Here is an 18,581-nt window from a genome sequence, read left to right as displayed (position 1 = left end):
TCACACACACACACACACACACCCCCACTCATCTTTTGGCTTACAGAGACACAAATAACACACTCACCACACTGTCGTTGGCAAAGATCTGAACGTTGTCGACTGGACAGTTGAGATGCTCAGCAATCTTCCAGCGGATGCTGCCTATAGTCTCGTTACTGTGGGCCTCCAAGGTGAAGGTGTCTTTGGTGGACTCATAGGTGACATGGAGAGAGACAGGGTGGCCATTGAACGACGCTCCGTGAGGTAGAATGGTACGAGGCACAGAATACAGGTCCTACACATAGAAACACAGAGTCATCTTTTCATGTGTCCATCTCGTTCTTTCACCCCCCTTCTCATCACTCAAATGCAAATAGTTTGTAACTACGGGTGATATGTTGGGGGTGAAAACCAGTTGAAATTGCTTGGTCAGTGTGATGTCAGAGCCAGAGAGAGGATTACCTCGATAGTGATGACATAACGCTCAGCCAATAGCAGCAGCCTCTCAATGATCACCAGCTTGGTGGACCTGGAAGGTGATTGGACAGACGTGGCTACAGTCGGCATGGTGGTTGCGGTCAGCATCTTGGTTGCCCTGGTAACAGCATGAGTCAACGTGGGCCCTCCTAGAGCTGAACTGGCCGCCTGAGAGAGAAAGAACAAGGCAAGGAGACTTTTAATTTCATCAAGTCAGTAAGCTCTATTAGCATAGTATGTAATTATCTTATATAAGAAGTTAAACACATTCCATCTGATAGTTGTGATGAATGAAGAACTCACCTCCAGTCGTTTGTAACAATCAGCAATGAACTTCTTGTGTAAAGACACAGAATCCTACACAGACACAAAGAGTGAATACCAGAGACTGTAGTCCTGCTACACATAACACACACACACACACACACACACACACACACACACACACACACACACACACACACACACACACACCTTCTTCATCTTGGGGTTGAGGTTGGTGTAGCTGTATGTGATGATCAGCTGTATGGCCTCGTTAGCGATCTCCTCGTCAGGCGTTTCCATGGCGATGCGCCAGATAAAGTCCATCCCAGCCAGGTCTAGCCGCTCCACACACTACACACACACACACACACACACACACACACACACACACACACACACACACACACACACACACACACAACAGGGTTAGGGTTTCTAAGTCCCACACATGACGCCACTACATGTCGTCATGTGATAACATTTTATAAAATCCTTGAAAGTAACAAAGAATGGTATGGTTTTACAGGTTACTAGTTCTATCTTCTCCCTTGGCAACCCCAGCGTGGACTGACTCACCAGTTGAGTCCCCTGGCGTTTCAAGCGATGGTCACACAGGTTGACGTTCTCAAAGAAGGTCTTAAACAGATTAAAGCCTGAAATATCCCAAATAAAACACTGGTTAAAGCCACTATGTAAGCTCTACAGTGCATTCGGAAAGTAATCAGACATTTTGTTACGTTACAGCCTTATTCTAAAATGGATTAAATGATTTATTTTCTCTCATCAATCTACACACAATACCCCATATTTTAGAATAAGGCTGTAACATACCAAAATGTGGAAAAGTCAAGGGGTCTGAATACTTTCCGAATGCACTGTATATAATATTAAAAAGAGAGTGGGTCATCAACAAAAATGTTAACGAAATAATGTATCAAATGTGTGTGTGATTGTGTGTGTCTCACCATTCATAGTAATCTCGTAGGGCTCCAGTTTGAGGATCTTCTCTTTGAAGAGCTGCTGCTGAACATCACTCTCCAGATCATGCTGGCCCTTAGTGAACCACTCAAAACACATCTACACACACACACAGCTAAAGTTAGTGTATAGATATAGATGGAGTAGACTATGGAATATAGAGTATGTAACACGTGCATGTACCTCTCTGTCCAGTTCGCAGACTTCGGGTCCAGAGACCAGGCAGTCCCATAGTTCTTTGGCTCTGTTCCAGACCAGGTAGAGGCTGGCCTCCTGGAGGAAGAAGGCCAGGAACCTCAGGTGGCCATCTAGATACTGGAGGGGGAGGGAGAGTGAGTCAGGAACCAGCAAGGACTTCATGTGTTTATCTCACAGATATCAAAATCCTCAATCCATCATCCAGCATCTCAACCACATAAACTTCTACCAAAGCAAATCAGACAGACAGAACTGTACCTCCTGGTAGGTGTATCGTCCGTCCACTAGTGTGTGTCCGGTCAGTCCGTTGTTCCCAGCGGCAGACACCGCTAGTCGATGACAGACCACCAGAGATCCTGTAATCAGTTTGACGATCTCAAAGTTTTTCTTCAAGTCCTGGATGATGCTCTGCTGGGGGAGCACATGTGCTATGAAGATGTGTCTGTGGATTTTGATGTCTGTAACAGAGCCCGACTTATCGGTTGACCGATATTGTCGACCGATATTAGCCTTTTACCGATGTATTTGTATCAGCGTTTAATCCATTGAAAAGGACCGATATAAGATGCGGCGAAAACGCTGTTCTTCATAGAAGTTGACGTTTTCTGCATTTTGTTATTTGTACTGAAGAGGTCGCTCTTTAAATAGCTATAAGCCTATATTGCTTTGGCACGCTACACTAAAAGTACATTTATGCTTGATCCTGAAATGTGGTCGGAGGCTTTGTATGGAGGGTGCGACGCAATTACAGAGCTTCTGGAGACATACAGAGGCCAAATCCAGCTCCGTACCCTTTCACCATGTGCCTCAAGTTCTGTAACAATGTGAAGGGCTACGTATGGCTCCGCATTGACATGATTGGCTGATGGTAGTTGAAGGTGGGAAGTCTTGTATAAACACAAAATCACTTCCTTAACAACTTCCTCCACAACAGCTCTGTGCTGCTCCATGAAGCACAAGAAGTATGAATGCCCTGACTTCTGCAGAGGCCGTATCACCGTAAATGCTGCATGACCAATGCAGACGTCGGATTGACCATGGAGCACCTTTAAGACGGGACACTACCAACGGGCCAACTCAACTACACCAGTCAGAGGAGAGCAGGGTTGCCATGTCTGCGGTTTTGCTACAAATTGGGCTACTTTCAAAACGATGTCGTGGGTGAAAATGGATGAAAATGTGTTGGTCGCGGGTTGGAGGTTTTTGGGCAACTTCTAAATTGCACCGCGGCCGCCATGGCATTTTTCTTAAAAATATATATTTCACTGTGACCTGCTGCTGCTTACTATCAGGTAGTAAGGCAGCCTGTTGCTGAGTGTGTGAGTGGTGGGGAGGGGGCGGAGACTGAGACTATGTTGAGACTGAGCGCTGCAGCACGCAGGAGTCACATGAGCAGCACTCGACGTCATGACAACTTTTACCAGTTGTTGGTAGGCTATTTGGATTGTCATTATGGAGACACCTATTCCCAACCGTATGCTATTTGGATTGTCATTATGGAGACACCTATTCCCAACCGTATGCTATTTGGATTGTCATTATGGAGACACCTATTCCCAACCGTATGCTATTTGGATTGTCATTATGGAGACACCTATTCCCAACCGTATGCTATTTGGATTGTCATTATGGAGACACCTATTCCCAACCGTATGCTATTTGGATTGTCATTATGGAGACACCTATTCCCAACCGTATGCTATTTGGATTGTCATTATGGAGACACCTATTCCCAACCGTAGGCTATTTGGATTGTCATTATGGAGACACCTATTCCCAACCGTATGCTATTTGGATTGTCATTATGGAGACACCTATTCCCAACCGTATGCTATTTGGATTGTCATTATGGAGACACCTATTCCCAACCGTATGCTATTTGGATTGTCATTATGGAGACACCTATTCCCAACCGTATGCTATTTGGATTGTCATTATGGAGACACCTATTCCCAACCGTATGCTATTTGGATTGTCATTATGGAGACACCTATTCCCAACCGTATGCTATTTGGATTGTCATTATGGAGACACCTATTCCCAACCGTATGCTATTTGGATTGTCATTATGGAGACACCTATTCCCAACCGTATGCTATTTGGATTGTCATTATGGAGACACCTATTCCCAACCGTATGCTATTTGGATTGTCATTATGGAGACACCTATTCCCAACCGTATGCTATTTGGATTGTCATTATGGAGACACCTATTCCCAACCCTTTTTCTATAAAACATTAATGTGCTAGAACTGAAATAAGGCGACAATGCTAAAGAAAACGACTTTAGGCGCTCTGGAGCACATTAGATAAATTTGATTGGAAGTGGTTTAAACTGCACTCTAATGTCGACTTTGCTTACGGAAAACCATATCAAGTGAAGGGTTTTATGCATGCTCCGTTCTTGGGTCTCGAGTGCTACACAATGAAACTGACATTGAATGTGGAGTGATACATCGGATACATTCATTTCTATGCCATGTTTTATTTTATTATTTTTACTTAACTAGGCAAGTCATCTAAGAACAAATTCTTATTTACAATGACGGCCTACCCCTGCCAAACCGGACAACGCTGGGCCAATTGTGCGCCCCCTATGGGACTCCCAATCACGGCCGGTTGTGATACAGCCTGGAATCGAACCAGGTTCTGTAATGATGCCTCTAGCACTGAGATGCAGTGCCTTAGCCTCCCGAGTGGCGCAGCAGTCTATGTTGAAATGACGATATCACTGGAGTCAGATTTAATAAATAGCCTTTAACTTCAGTTCATTGTTGTTGTAGCCTTGTGTTATTATGCAATTATTAATGGCTGTATTTATTTAGTGAAATTGGAAGTTAACAATTGTGATCATGGGTCACAATTCTATCACAATTGCAGATCAGCTGTTGTTACAATGCATTAGATTGAAAAATCAGTCAGATTAGGCTACAGGTAAACATAAATTAAAAATAAATTAAAAACACTGGCTGTTGTTGACAAGCCTTTTCAGTTCATATCCATATTGTTAATATATGATTCAGTGATTGAAATTAAGACCCCATCCTCAGTAGCCTCTTCCAGCAGGCTATCGGGCAACAGAAGCACTTCTTACCTCAAAATCACCTCGTTATTCATGTTAAATACATTAGTCTGTCAATATGAACTAAGCAAGCTGTTAAATCATTCATCTTACATCTTGCCTAAGCTAATGTAGGCTATCAGGGGCTATAGGCTAGCTAAACCAAGTTGAATTACAATCATAAACCCTGATTTTAGTAGGCCTATGCCTACTGAAATCGCAAATAGGCCATTTATAACGGTTTGTAGTCTTAACATCTTGCACATAATAAGACCGCAATTGCCAGAAAATAGCCTAACATTATTTTGAAATTTGTCCAAGTGTTTTTTGAACAGAGATTTTGAGATCCTCTGTCAAACTTTCATCCCGCAAACCCTTGGTTGGATTTATCTACTGTTATGGACATGCGCATAAGGGATTTTTTACAGTTATAAACTGGGTGGTTCGAGCCTTGAATGCTGATTGGCTGAAAGCCATGGTATATCAGACCGTATACCATGGGTATGACAAAACATTTATTTTTACCCCTCTGATCACGCTGGTAACCAGTTTATAATAGCAATAAGGCACCTTGGAGGTTCGTGGTTATGGCCAATATACCACGGCTAAGGGCTGTGTCCTAGCACTTTGCGGTGCGTCGTGCATAAGAACAGCCCTTAGCCGTGGTATATTGTTCATATACCACACCCCCTCAGCCCTTATTGCTTAATCATAGCAGTCAAACAAGTTAAATCAACATCCATTGATGGAAAACATCTGGCGAGTTTAATAAGGGCAAATTATCTTCTCTCTTGCGGCATATTCAAATTCCATTATTAGTCACGTTAGCTGACAATTATTATTTTGATGGAAAACTGAATTTTGCTTCTTACGTCAACCTTATGGAAAAAGGGTTTATTGGCTAAATGTGGCAACTCCTCTCTTGCGGCAGGAAAAACATTTTGGGCTAGTTTTCAGGCTTTGTGGGCAGGTTTTGAGTAGTCATTGGGCTAAAAATGTTTGCTATACCTGGCAACCCGGGAGGAGAGTGAACTAACTACTGTTTCTATGGTGAGTGCTGAGTAAAGTGCCAAAAATGCACACGGCCATATACTGTAACGTATAGTGTCATGAAACAACAATTGATGCTATGCCCAAATGTAAAGTAAGTGCCGTTACAGCCCTTTAGTGAAGCCAGTGAAATCTGGGGTGTTATATTTGCTCATTGTGAAGGTTATACCTCAACCAATGTTATTCAAATGTATTCAGAGACAAAAAAAACTACCTTTACAGGATACAAAGTAGAACTTTGTAGCTACGTTTTGATGTATGGGTTCATTGCCACTTGATAGGGACTGGTCCAAATTCACATTTCGCCAATCATCACCCCCCTTTCCATGACACGTGCTAGTTAGCCAACTAGCTGTGTGAGAGAGTACTTGACGCCGTTCACGGAGGGTTAGTGCTATCCAGAATCCTTGGGACCCTAACCCAAACCTTAGCGTAACCATTTGTAGGGGATGTCCCACGGATTCCAGATAGCACTTAGGCAACGCTTGGTGCGAGATGCAGCGCTGTGCCAGCGAGTCATTTTGTGATTGAGGTTTTTCCTTAAAGTGACAACTACCAGAATTTAGTGGCTAAAGCCCTACAATCGAAGAAAACATAGCTAAATACTAATACATTGAAAATGTGTCCTATGTCGTTGTTTTCCAGCTGGCTAGTATGAGGAAGCACATTCTTCAGAGCCAAGTCAAATCTTTAGCTGGAATCAGTGCAGTTTATCCTATTTTTACTAGACTAGAGGAATACACAATTTTTCCATTAAAAAAAAAAATCTTTCTCAGTGCTCCTAAATTCTGTGTGGGGCTTACATTCACTTTCTTTCCTCAAATGTAAGAAATCAACTTTGAGTATATTTGTAGGGCTGCTTTAAGCACAATCCATATAGACTTAATTTTTTCCCCAGCTATATCGGTTATCTGTGAAAATGTCAATAATTATTTTTTATTTTTTTGGAATCGGAATCCAAAAATCACATATGGGTCCGGCTCTAGTCTGTTAGTTTTAAATGCATTCCGTTAATGTGCTGTATTCATGTATTTTTAATGCTGTCGACTGCTGCCATCTTGGACAAGGGCTCTCTTGCGAGAGAGGGGATGAGGGGTAATGTGTGTGTGTGTGTACCTTGTCCTGTTTCTGGTAGGTCTGTTTGATGAAGGAGCGTGTGATCTCATGGAGCTGCCGCAGAGCTGGAACCACCCAGACCGCCTGGGGACTGCCCTGTTGAGAAGACTACACACACCCACACAGGTTAGACACTAGATGAGTAGCACCCCCCCCCCCATCATCATCTACCACCCCACAATTTTTGTAAAGTTTGGTGGAGGAAGAATAATGTTCTGGGGCTGTTTTTCATGGTTCGGGCTAGGCCCCTTAGTTCCAGTGAAGGGAAATCTTAAAGCTACAGCATACATTCTAGACAATTCAATTCTGTGTTTCCAACTTTGTGGCAACAGTTTGAGGAAGGCCATTTCCTGTTTCAGCATGACAATTCCCCCAGGCACAAAGCGAGGTCCATACAGAAATGGGTTGTTGAGATCAGTGTGGAAGAACTTGATGAGCTTGCACACAGTCTTGACCTCAACCCCATCGGGTCAGAACTTCTCTGCAGGCTTCACTAAGCACATTCTAATATGAATAAAACAAAGGCATTCCTTCCTCCTCTCCTTTGTGACTGCTGTAATACAGAGCAGATGAAGGAAGGAGAGGAGGAGGATAAAGCAAGGTGTCTAATAGTACAGGAACATTGTCTTTCTCTGTCTCCCCCCCACAGGCTGTTGTCCAGTTTGTTGTGTTGTGATGCTGAGTTCATGCACACCCTGCCTGGTAAACATGATGTGACAGAGGAACTGACAAGATTGAGAACAAGGGAATGAACTGTGTGTGTGTGTGTGTGTGACTAAGGGGTAAAGGAAAACAAGGACTGTGGAGAATGTGAGAGAACATTAATGCCCATGATTTTGCAATGAGATGTTCGACGAGCAGGTGGGTGTCCACATATTTTCGGGAGGTAGAATTTTTTTTATTTGAGCAAAACATTTGAGTGAACCAGCAATTCATAATGTTTGAATGGATTTTCTGACTGATGCACGCTCCATTTGGATGGGTTTGAGGTTCTATGGACCGATGCACTCAGATCTTAAACAGTTGGAGCGGGACCGATGTGTATCGGTGAGTCGTTACATTCCTACTATACACGCACATCACTTATCCAATAACTCACCCCTCACACCTTGACTCACACACATACCCCTTACAACCTCAATGAAGCCTGGCCCAACCCACACCCACTGTAGTACTGGAACAGCTCGTTAAAATCAACAATACAGTAATCATTCAGTTACAAATCAACCCCCCCCCATCCAGCCCTCCTCCAGGATTGGTTGGTGTGAGCAGTGAAAAGATTGTAGGTGAATGCTGATTGGTCATTAAGAGTTTTAAGGAGGGGCTTCTCTTACTTTGGCCAATGAGTTTTCTTTGGCTTTCTTCTTGCCCCAGGAGCCAGTAAGAAATGAGGTCTGAGTGTCGCTGGTTTTACCCTCCTCCTCAGTCTGAGTCTATAAACATAAACTGGCTTATTCAGGTTGTGTGTGTGTTCAATTGATATTAGACTTGAACTCGAAAGCTGTGAGTGACATAGCGCTTCAACCTTGAGAGAAACAGTGTGTTTCTCACCTTCTTGATGTCCTCTATACATTTGATGATGTAGCAGCGTTTGACAGTCTCCTTCACAGCGTATGCGTCGGTGAGGATGGCCAGGTGTTCCTCAGACGCCTGCTGTACCAGGGAGGTGGGCAGGGTTGGCAGGTGGGCTAACTCCCACAGCACCTCCAGCACCTTCCCTGTGGTGGCCTCAGAGCGGGCCTCTCTACCAATCCTCCCGATCAGACTGAGCAGCTTCTGCCTCACACGGTCACTCTCTACCTCCCAGCTCTGGAACACACACACGCACACACACACACAATCATCACTAACACATACAAACACACACAATTTACCGTCCCACAGAAACGTTCCTAAGCACACATACAGACCTTCTGTATAAGGACAAACAGGTGGCTGAGCTGCTCGAAGTTGAACTTGACGGCAGCCGCAGCCATGATGGTGTGGATGTTCTCAATCACAGTGGACGACTGTCCTGCCTGTATCATCCAGATCTTGGAGAGCTCGTCCAGAGACAGTTTACTGCCCAGCAACTCAATGATGCCTTTTATTCGATCACAATACTGGGCCTGGTCTATGTTACCTGGAATACACACTCCTCAGTTATATTACTGGTCTATGTTACCTGGAATACACACTCCACAATTATATTACTGGTCTATGTTACCTGGAATACACACTCCACAGTTATATTACTGGTCTGTTACCTGGAATACACACTCCACAGTTATATTACCTGGAATACACACTCCACAGTTATATTACTGGTCTATGTTACCTGGAATACACACTCCACAATTATATTACTGGTCTATGTTACCTGGAATACACACTCCACAGTTATATTACTGGTCTATGTTACCTGGAATACACACTCCACAGTTATATTACTGGTCTATGTTACCTGGAATACACACTCCACAGTTATATTACTGGTCTATGTTACCTGGAATCACTAGTCAAGATAATAGAATAACATAAACAGTAATAATATGTTGTTCCATTGTTAACATTGTCTTTACCCTCCAGTGCTATTGAGAGGACAGAGTTTTCCACCAGCCAGTCCAGCAGTCTGTCTGTGTCAATGGCATTCTTCACTGTCTTAGACACAGTACTCTCCTCAATCAGCTTAGTCACCTAGACACAAACACATTTTATAAAGTTTATATAACAAGAAACGTCCACATGGACAGTAGCATAATAATAAGGAGAGCGGTTTGACCTCTAACTCTTGACATTGCAACCCCTGACCTCGCACCTCTTTGAGGGAGTTCATTTTGGTGGAAAAGTGAGGAGTCTTCAACATTCGTAGCAGAGTGTCCAGGCGCAGGTCGTCCACAACAGTGACCAGGGCGGTCTGGAACCTCATACACAGCAGCTTGATGGCCGACAGCAGCTCTGGGATGCTCACCAGCCTCTACAGGAGGTGAGGGGAATAGAAATGATGAGCCATCACCTTACGCTGCGTTCATAGGAAACTCTGAACAGTCTGACTGGGAAACAAAGAGTTGCTTCAGACATGGAAGCTCATAATGAACGATTTTGGACACTTATATTTCTAAAGTTTCCGGGAGCTTTCCAGGGTATGTAGAACAGGGCATTGTGGTACCTTGTCTTTGAGATCTTTCTCCTCAAGGTTCTGAACGTAGGTGATCATCTTATGGATAACAGGATCCAACATGGGCTACAAACACACACGTCATTATTAGCCTCATTAACTAATCAACAATGCTGAGGATGTAACGTTTGACACATGTTGGAGGAAAAGGTGTTACCTGCACAAGGCTGGAGTTGAGGTATTCTGCACACACAGCTAGAGGCTGGACCAGAGCAGACACACACTGCAGAGACACACACAGTTACATACACACATACTCTCAAAAACCAGAGTGGTGGTCTCCCACGGGTGAGGGGGTGGGGGGGCTTGGGCAGCTGCATTCTCCGGTGCCAGAGAGAGATTAACATGCTAATGGTGGAGATGGTCTGGGCTGTGAGAGGGATCAAATGTGTGTGTGTGGTTCCGGTTAGGATCCTGAAAAGGAGCGATTCACACAAGGAGGCCTAAGAGTAGCCACACAACGGAGCATTTATCTGAGCGAGGCTTCAGGACTGTGTGTGTGTGTGTGTGTGTGTGTCCTTACCCCGATCTCTATCTCCTCTGTATTGAGTTTAGCCTGGATAGCAGTGAACCCTCCCATCTCTCCAAACTAGAGAGAGAGCAAGAAAAAAAGGACATGAAGAGAGAAACACACTGTCACATCACTAAATACAGCAACAACACTGAACCATCACTGATATGTGTGTGTGTGTGTGTGTGTGTGTGTGTGTGTGTGTGTGTGTAGGTGGGGCTTACCAGATTGACCAAGTCTACCAGCCAGCCATGAGGCTCCTGTAGAAACAAAAGCACACATACATAGGTGATCAGTCAGTCATTTTGTTTGTCCTAGAGCAACAACCATGTGACCTCACCTTCTGGTAGTTGTTGCTAGGCGAAACAGCGAACATGGCTTCCTCTCCAAACACCTCGCTCCAGTTCCTCTGACACGCCTTCATACGGTTCTTAAAGTGGTACTCATTGTCTGGGTTAAAGGCCTACACACAGAGACAGAGAGAGACAGGTTCTCCTTTGTAAGGGAGGTGTGATGGAGTAGCGTGTGTGTACTATATGTAACAGGTGTTTGTATACCCACCATAGCCAGTACTCCCATCAGCCCAACAGGTATGGGTTCCTGTTTGACCCTCTCAGCCACCAGCTCCACCAGTAACATCAACATGTTATAGATCCCCTCATGGATCTCTGTCCCCCACTTATGGACCGCACTACTGGTAAGGAGCTACGAGGGGGAGAGCGAGGGCAGCAGGTCAGTGAAAGTGGCAAAATTATACCAAACAGTCCTGTTAAAATATTTTTTTTTCTTGAAACTGGTGTTATAAACAGGTTATACAGCGCTCACTCATAAGTGTTATGTTTATACACACACACACACACACACACACACCTCCTCCTCCTCTTCTTCTTAAAGGTTCATGCATGCATATACACACACACACGACTCACCTTCTTAAAGGCCTCGTGCATACACCGGTCCATAAACCGCTTACAGTTCTCATCTGCATCTGCCAGCCCTGAGAGAGAGCGTGTGAGAGACAGAAAGTGAGCAGAGGAGAAAGCGAGACAGACTGTAGTTATTGTTTGACAACTGGGTGCAAAATAATAATGTGTGAAAAGCATTCAACAGGGACAACATGACCCAAAACCCACACACTCTCTCTTACCGTGTTTGGCGAGGCAGGTGGCTGCGACCAGACATTTGCCCAGTGACTCCTCTCTCTTGTAGGGGATGGACCAGTGGTCAGTGAACACTCTGCTCTCCAGTTCATACAGGTTAGTGGTGGGGAACTCCATACTGCTCCCAGAACAGTTCCCATTCTCATCATTATTCCTCTGAAACACAAACACTTTATAGTTCTACTGTACTTATGATGCTTTATGACAGTGTCAACAGAATGATGGAGAGGAGGGTGTGTGTGTGTGTTCTGCCCATTCAGTAATGCATACCAATATATGATGGATGGAAGGAGGAGAGAGAGAGAGAAGCACCAGGTTTCAGCGCTCCTCCTTCATTGAAAGAAGTGGAGCGTTAAAGTCTGGATGGAGGGAGTCATGGAGATGAGCCTTTCTCTAAGACGCAAAGGTCAACAGCCAAACATTCCATGGTTGGGAAGCACCTACCAATCAGAAACCTCCGAACAGCACAGTCCAATCAGATACCTCTATCTGAGGTTCAGACAGAATGGACAACTGTTGACCTACCGCTTACAGAATAACTGTGGATTAACAAGTGGCCAGTTTCCCAGACTGAGTCAACTCCAGGATCACTAAGCATGTTTATAGGATAATCTCCATAGAAAGATGTTTTAGTCTAGAAATAAACTAATCTGGGTTAATAGATAGAAAAACAGCCCCAGGTATTAACTAGCTGCTGCTGATCCAATAGACAGCACTGTTTCCTGTCAGCATTAGGCCTATTAACACAGTAATAATAACAGGACTAGTGTTGTTTTCCTGCATGAGGAGAAGGGGAGGACTGGAGCTCTGGGATTCTCTCAGGGGGACAGGGTGTGGTGTCTGTGTCTTTCCGGTGTGTGTGTTTTTGTGTGTGTGTGTTGCACAGGGCAGCTAAGTAACTGAGCCCCTAGTATGTCTGGCATATGAGACTGCAGGGCTGTGTGTGTAGAGCTATAATTAGGATGGGAACGCAGGGCCACAGACCTGTGACATGTATCCTAAGGCACAAACAGCAGAGACACATAACAAGCTGGAGAGGGAGAGGATGGAGGAGAAAGAATGGGATAGAGGGAGGGAGGGTGTCTGGTACAATGGTCTGAATGTGAAATATTTTTCTAACCTGGACGGACACGTTTAATTTAAAAACAAAACAAGGTTGCTTTAATGTCATAGTGCACTGTTCCTGGAAAATGGGGTACATTTAAAAACATTTTGCAACGCTGTGCCCTGCAAAATGCAACCCCGGTGTCATGTTTCTTCTTAGGGACCGCTTTTCTTCAGCGCCTCAACATCCCACTAAATCAACAACACCAGACACACCCTGGTGAGCAACGTCCCCCTACACACCGTCCCCCTACACACCGTTTCCCTACACACCGTTTCCCACAGCGATGAAGACATCTGACATGATCTACTGTGTGTAGAGAACAGAGACGTACCCACCCGAACCCTAGAGAGATACACACCTGGTGGCCGCTACACATTAGGCTTCCTCTCCACCTCGTCCTTCAACAATCCTCCCCTAGATTCATCTGTACTACAGTGGCTTCATCTCCTCTCCTTCCTTTCAATAGTCTACTGAGCCATTAACTCCTTCATTAGCACTTATCTGAGAGAACTGGATTAGTGAGAGCCAATACCATTCACCTTCACCTGTCAAGTTTGGAAATAAAATGATTTGCAAAACTGCATCTCCAGGTGTGCATTCTCTATGCATGGCATTTACTGAGTGAAAACAGACAACTGTTGACTTACTGTTGAAGCACCCACCCCCTCCCTCTATTCTGTACATGATTGACAGCTGTCCTCCAGCTGAGGTCGTCACACGACAATTGTGTCAAACAACCAATCAAATGTGAAGTCATAATTGATGAAACAGTGAGATTGTATATGATACTGAATCAATGCACTAGATGCAAAACTCTAGCGATCCATTGAGATTCATAAATGCATGCTGATGTATCGAATCAGCATGTATTTTAACTAGATAGCTGCTTATTGTACAGCGCTTACATAGATAGCTAGTTGTCTTTGCAGGCATTGTAACGTTAATGTTCAGAAAATGGCTAGCTGGAAACACTTGACGCTAGCTGGCTAAGACTGCAGCTATGCTGGTGCTTTTCCAGAAGATACCGACCCTACGGTTATGCTTGTTTACATTGAGCTGCACTGGGGTCGGAACGGAATTATGGTTACATTAAGACACCGTGGAGCCGGCGCGAGATATGGGTCGGAAAACGTACCTCTGCAGGGATGGGATATGTCACTAGTGATGGAGGGAAAGTTGATTCAGTTGCATATCGGGATATTATTTTTCATTATATATTGTATCGTTTTGACAATATTGCAATATCATTTTTTTCACTAGTTTGCTGTACCTGTACCAAAATTCCAGTATTTTTCCTTCATAGCTTGTTCTTTAACTTCTTTTTAAATAGGGAGACAATTTGTTTAGAGCACTCATTTCCATGACTGCTCAAAACTCATTTCAAATCAGTGCGCTCTCTTGTCCCTCTGCAGCAGCAATATGTTTGGAACATCGAATTGCAATAAAATCATAGTATCAAATCGCAATACATATAGAATCGTGAGAATCGAATTCCAAAATGGCTGCAGTAGCCAGTGCTAGCTAGAATGAGGATGAAATGGTCCGTTCTCCAGGAAAACCAGCAGTATTTCAATCTTCTTGATGGAGCAGTGTGGATAAAGGTACAATTTGGAGTACAGTGGCATGTCCCATGCTAGCCCTTGATCATGACTCTCAGATCCATTACATTACACATATGAGTCAATGGATGAATGCGTCTTCTGTACGGGGGAGTTTTGTTAAGAGCCCCGACGCTCGGTCTGAACATTGCCAAGCATCACTTGCGGTACGGTTTTGGAAGCATAAGGACTTTACCTTTCATATTAGTGAGAAATAATTTTCTAAAAACTAAAAAAGGTTCAATCGCTACACACTTTTATAGGGTTAGTATTTCCACACGGCCATATTTCCATGTTACAGCGCTTGTTTACGGAAAACAGACAGAGTGGACTACCTGTGCCAATTAGCTACAGTGCCTTCAGAAAGTGTTCACACCCCTTGACTTTTTCCACATTGTGTTGTGTTACAGCCTGAATTTAAAATTAATTAAATTGAGATATTTGGTCACTGGCCTACACCCAATAATATCAAAGTGGAGTTGTTTAAGAAAATATTTACAAATTAATAAAAAATGAAAAGCTGAAATGTCGAGTCAACGATTCAACCCCTTTGTTTTAACATGCCTAAATAAGTTCAGATGGAAAACAATTGCTTAACAAGTCACATAATAAGTTGCATGGACTCACTGTGTGTGCAATAGTGTTCAACATTATTTTTGAACGACTACCTCATCTCTGTACCCCACACATACTGTACAATTATTTGTAAGGTCCCTCAGTCGAGCAGTGAATTTCAAACACAGATTCAACCACAAAGATCACAAAGGTTTTCTTACGCCTCGCAAAAGAACACGTATTGGTATGTGGGTAAAAATTTTAAAAAGCAGACATTGAATTGAGCATGGTGAAGTTACTAATTACACTTTGGATGATGTATCAATACACCCAATCACTACAAGGACGTCTTTCCTAGTTCAGTTGCCGGAGAGGAAGGAAACCGCTCAGGGATTTCACAACAAGGCCAATGGTGACTTTAAAACAGTTAGTTTAATGACTGTAATATGAGAAAACTGAGGATGGATCAACAACATTGTAGTTACTCCACAATAGTAACCTAAATGACAGAGTCAAAAGAAGGAAGCCTGTACAGAATAAAAATGTTTTATTTATTTAACTAGGCAAGTTAGTTAAGAACAAATTCTTATTTACAATGGCGGCCTACAAATTCTGTTTGCAATAAGGCACTAAAGTAAAACTGTAGAAAATGTCCTGAATACAAAGTGTTATGTTTGGGGCAAATCTAACAGAACACGTCACTGAGTACCACTCTTCATAGTTTCAAGCATGGTGGTGGATGCATCATTTTATGGGTATGCTTTTCATCGGCAAGGACTGGGAGTATATTTTAAGAATAAATGGAAACGGGCTAGGTCTAAGCACAGTCAAAATCCTAGAGGAAAACCTGGTTCAGTCTGCTTTCCAACAGACACTGAAATTCACCTTTCAGCAGGACAATAACCTAAAACACAAGGCCAAATATACATTGGAGTTGTTTACCAAGATGACATTGGATGTTCCTAAGTCGCCTAGTTAAAGTTTTGACTTAAATCGAATTGAAAATCTATGGCAAGATTTTAAAATGGCTGTCTAGCAATAATGAACAACCAACTTGACAGAGCTTGAAAAATGTTGTACAATCCAGGTGTGCAAAGCTCTTAGAGACTTACCCAGAAAGACTGACATCTGTAGTCGCTGCCAAAGGTGATTCTAACATGTATTGACTCAGGGTTGTGAATACTTACGTAAATTAGATATTTCTGTATTTCATTTTCAATAAATTAGCAAACATTTCTAAAAACATGTTTTCACTTTGTCATTATGGGGTAGTGTGTAGATGGGTGAGAAAAAAAATATGTATTAATACATTTTGAATTCAGGCTGTAACACAAGAAAATGTGGAATAAGTCAAGAGTATGAATACTTTCTGAAGGCACTGTATCTGCATCTCTGAAACAAAAAGGAAGCCACAAACCTGTTGTCACTGAAATATACTGTTGGCTGCAATGGTGTTAAAACAGTGCACAGTAAGTGTGTATTTTGTATTTGTGAAATAATTTTGATGTGATATGAAAGTAGAAGGATTTATGTCTCTAGAACCGTAATTGAGAATCTATTCACATTTAGATGGAGCATTTGTCTGTTTTGGCTTCCAGAGCCATTTCCCCTTTAAACAGAACATGGGCTAAGGAGTAACATTCGGCTCCTTTAGTCCAATATTGGGTTAATCCCATCCCTGCATTGAGGTAAGTTTCCAACCCATATCTTGCGCCAGCTCCACCGTGTCTAAAGGCCAATTTATGTTTGATCCTGCAATGCAGTCCGGAGGGTGTGAAGCAATTGCGGAGCCTCCAGAGGCTTGTGAAGGCCAAAACGAGCTCCGTACGGCGATGCCGTGCGCCTCCCAGACTTTGTAGCAATGCAGGGGGTTCCGTATAGCGCCGCATTGACATGATTGGTTGACGGTAGGTGGGGGCGGTATTTCCTATATAACACAAACTCACTTCCTTGACAACAAACATGGAGAACTTTGACAAAAGAATATCATAACAAGTTCACAAATAAAAAAACATCTTTATGATACCTCATGTAGGGATTTCATAGACATGAAAATGAGTGAACTCCTGGAAAGAGATCGGGAGGTAATGGGAATAGTTGCGGTAAATAGGTCAATGGAATTTAGACCGTGGGGATAGAACATTTATCAAATCTGATCTAACAAAGAGGATATTTGTCAAATTCGTCATGATTGATGCATTGTAACAGGCCAACAATATGATTACTAAATTCTGATTTGGATAATTTTGGCTGTTTTCACTGCATAACATTTAGAAGTTGCCTCTTTTCAGGTTTAGAAAAATTGACTGCTAAATGCTGACTCCCATTTGTATAAGCTGGTAGCATAGCTAGCATACAGAAATCAGTGGTGGTAGTCAGTAGTTTTTAACTGTAATGCAGTTGATTGATGACATGAACATGTATTGGGATTGACATCCATACAAGCATTATATTTTGATTTTTACCTCGACAATGTGAAATACACATAAATAATAGCCTAAATGTAGGCTAATTTTGCTGGGGGGGCAATGGGGAGATATGGGATGGAGAAGCAGGTGGGAAAACAGTGCTGTCTTTTTACTTCATGCCATCTTGGCTGAGCTCCTATGTTAAGCACCGGGAAAGGGACTCCAACATCTCAGAAGAGGTAAGGTCTTGTCTTTTCGTCTAGCCAGTTGCTTGTAATTAGCTGGATGGTTGTAGAGATTAGCCCTGAATCACTACGAGTGGTGCGGTGCAGACCAATTTATTGGACGCGTATGACAGCTCCCCGTAGCGCAAGAAGTATGAACGCTCTGACTTCTGTGGAGGCCCCATCACAGTAAATACTGTACCAATAAAATGTATTCATAAAGCCCTTTTTACATCAGCAGATGTCATAAAATGCTGTACAGAAAACCAGCCTAAAACCCCAAACAGCAAGCAATGCAGATGTAGAAGCACGGGGGCTAGGAAAAACTCCCTAGAAAAGCAGGAACCTAGGAAGAAATCTAGAGGAATCAGGCTCTCAGGGGTGGCCAGTCCTTTTCTGGCTGTGCCGGGTGGAGATAGTACATGGCCATTGTATGGCCACTGCAGACATGGGATAAACCACGCATTTAAAGCGGAAATGACAACGTTATAAATACTTTGCGGATATGAAACAATCAGTCAAAAATACCATATTCCCGGTTTATGCTTCAAAACCAACTTTATAAGAGGTTTACAAAATAGGTTTGATTTTACTCAAACTTCCATGATGTACAGTAAGGCATTGTTGTTAATATAATTCATCAACACCTTTCTTGGTAGTCCAAAAAATATTGGTATCAGGTTGTAAATCACAGCTGGTCTGGTACATCGTTTGCTGACTCCACCCATTCAAGA

General features: G+C 43.1%; 1 protein-coding gene across 3 annotated transcripts in view; it reads right to left on the bottom strand.

Annotated features, from left to right (window-relative positions):
* Positions 1 to 18,581, bottom strand: part of LOC115158483 (ubiquitin carboxyl-terminal hydrolase 24) — a 38,817-nt gene that overhangs the window by 15,386 nt on the left and 4,850 nt on the right. The window contains exons 2-23 of one of the 3 annotated variants that reach the window (XM_029707480.1): positions 11,942 to 12,110; positions 11,724 to 11,791; positions 11,356 to 11,499; positions 11,135 to 11,257; positions 11,019 to 11,054; positions 10,807 to 10,872; positions 10,441 to 10,506; positions 10,275 to 10,349; positions 9,924 to 10,082; positions 9,688 to 9,802; positions 9,037 to 9,248; positions 8,678 to 8,935; positions 8,461 to 8,559; positions 7,127 to 7,234; positions 2,158 to 2,310; positions 1,885 to 2,016; positions 1,689 to 1,800; positions 1,300 to 1,376; positions 934 to 1,074; positions 763 to 816; positions 445 to 627; positions 68 to 277 (exon numbers count right to left, since the gene is read on the bottom strand). In XM_029707480.1, coding sequence (XP_029563340.1) covers positions 68 to 277; positions 445 to 627; positions 763 to 816; positions 934 to 1,074; positions 1,300 to 1,376; positions 1,689 to 1,800; positions 1,885 to 2,016; positions 2,158 to 2,310; positions 7,127 to 7,234; positions 8,461 to 8,559; positions 8,678 to 8,935; positions 9,037 to 9,248; positions 9,688 to 9,802; positions 9,924 to 10,082; positions 10,275 to 10,349; positions 10,441 to 10,506; positions 10,807 to 10,872; positions 11,019 to 11,054; positions 11,135 to 11,257; positions 11,356 to 11,499; positions 11,724 to 11,791; positions 11,942 to 12,110 — 2,760 coding nt within the window. The remainder of the gene's footprint in view (positions 1 to 67; positions 278 to 444; positions 628 to 762; positions 817 to 933; positions 1,075 to 1,299; positions 1,377 to 1,688; positions 1,801 to 1,884; positions 2,017 to 2,157; positions 2,311 to 7,126; positions 7,235 to 8,460; positions 8,560 to 8,677; positions 8,936 to 9,036; positions 9,249 to 9,687; positions 9,803 to 9,923; positions 10,083 to 10,274; positions 10,350 to 10,440; positions 10,507 to 10,806; positions 10,873 to 11,018; positions 11,055 to 11,134; positions 11,258 to 11,355; positions 11,500 to 11,723; positions 11,792 to 11,941; positions 12,111 to 18,581) is intronic. The other 2 variants (XM_029707481.1, XM_029707482.1) reach the window with 2 other exon arrangements.

Source organism: Salmo trutta, chromosome 22, assembly GCF_901001165.1.
Source record: "Salmo trutta chromosome 22, fSalTru1.1, whole genome shotgun sequence".
In the NCBI taxonomy this organism is placed as follows: Eukaryota; Metazoa; Chordata; class Actinopteri; order Salmoniformes; family Salmonidae; genus Salmo; species Salmo trutta.
Note: the sequence above shows the minus strand (reverse complement) of the source record. Positions and strands in the feature narration are given on the sequence as shown.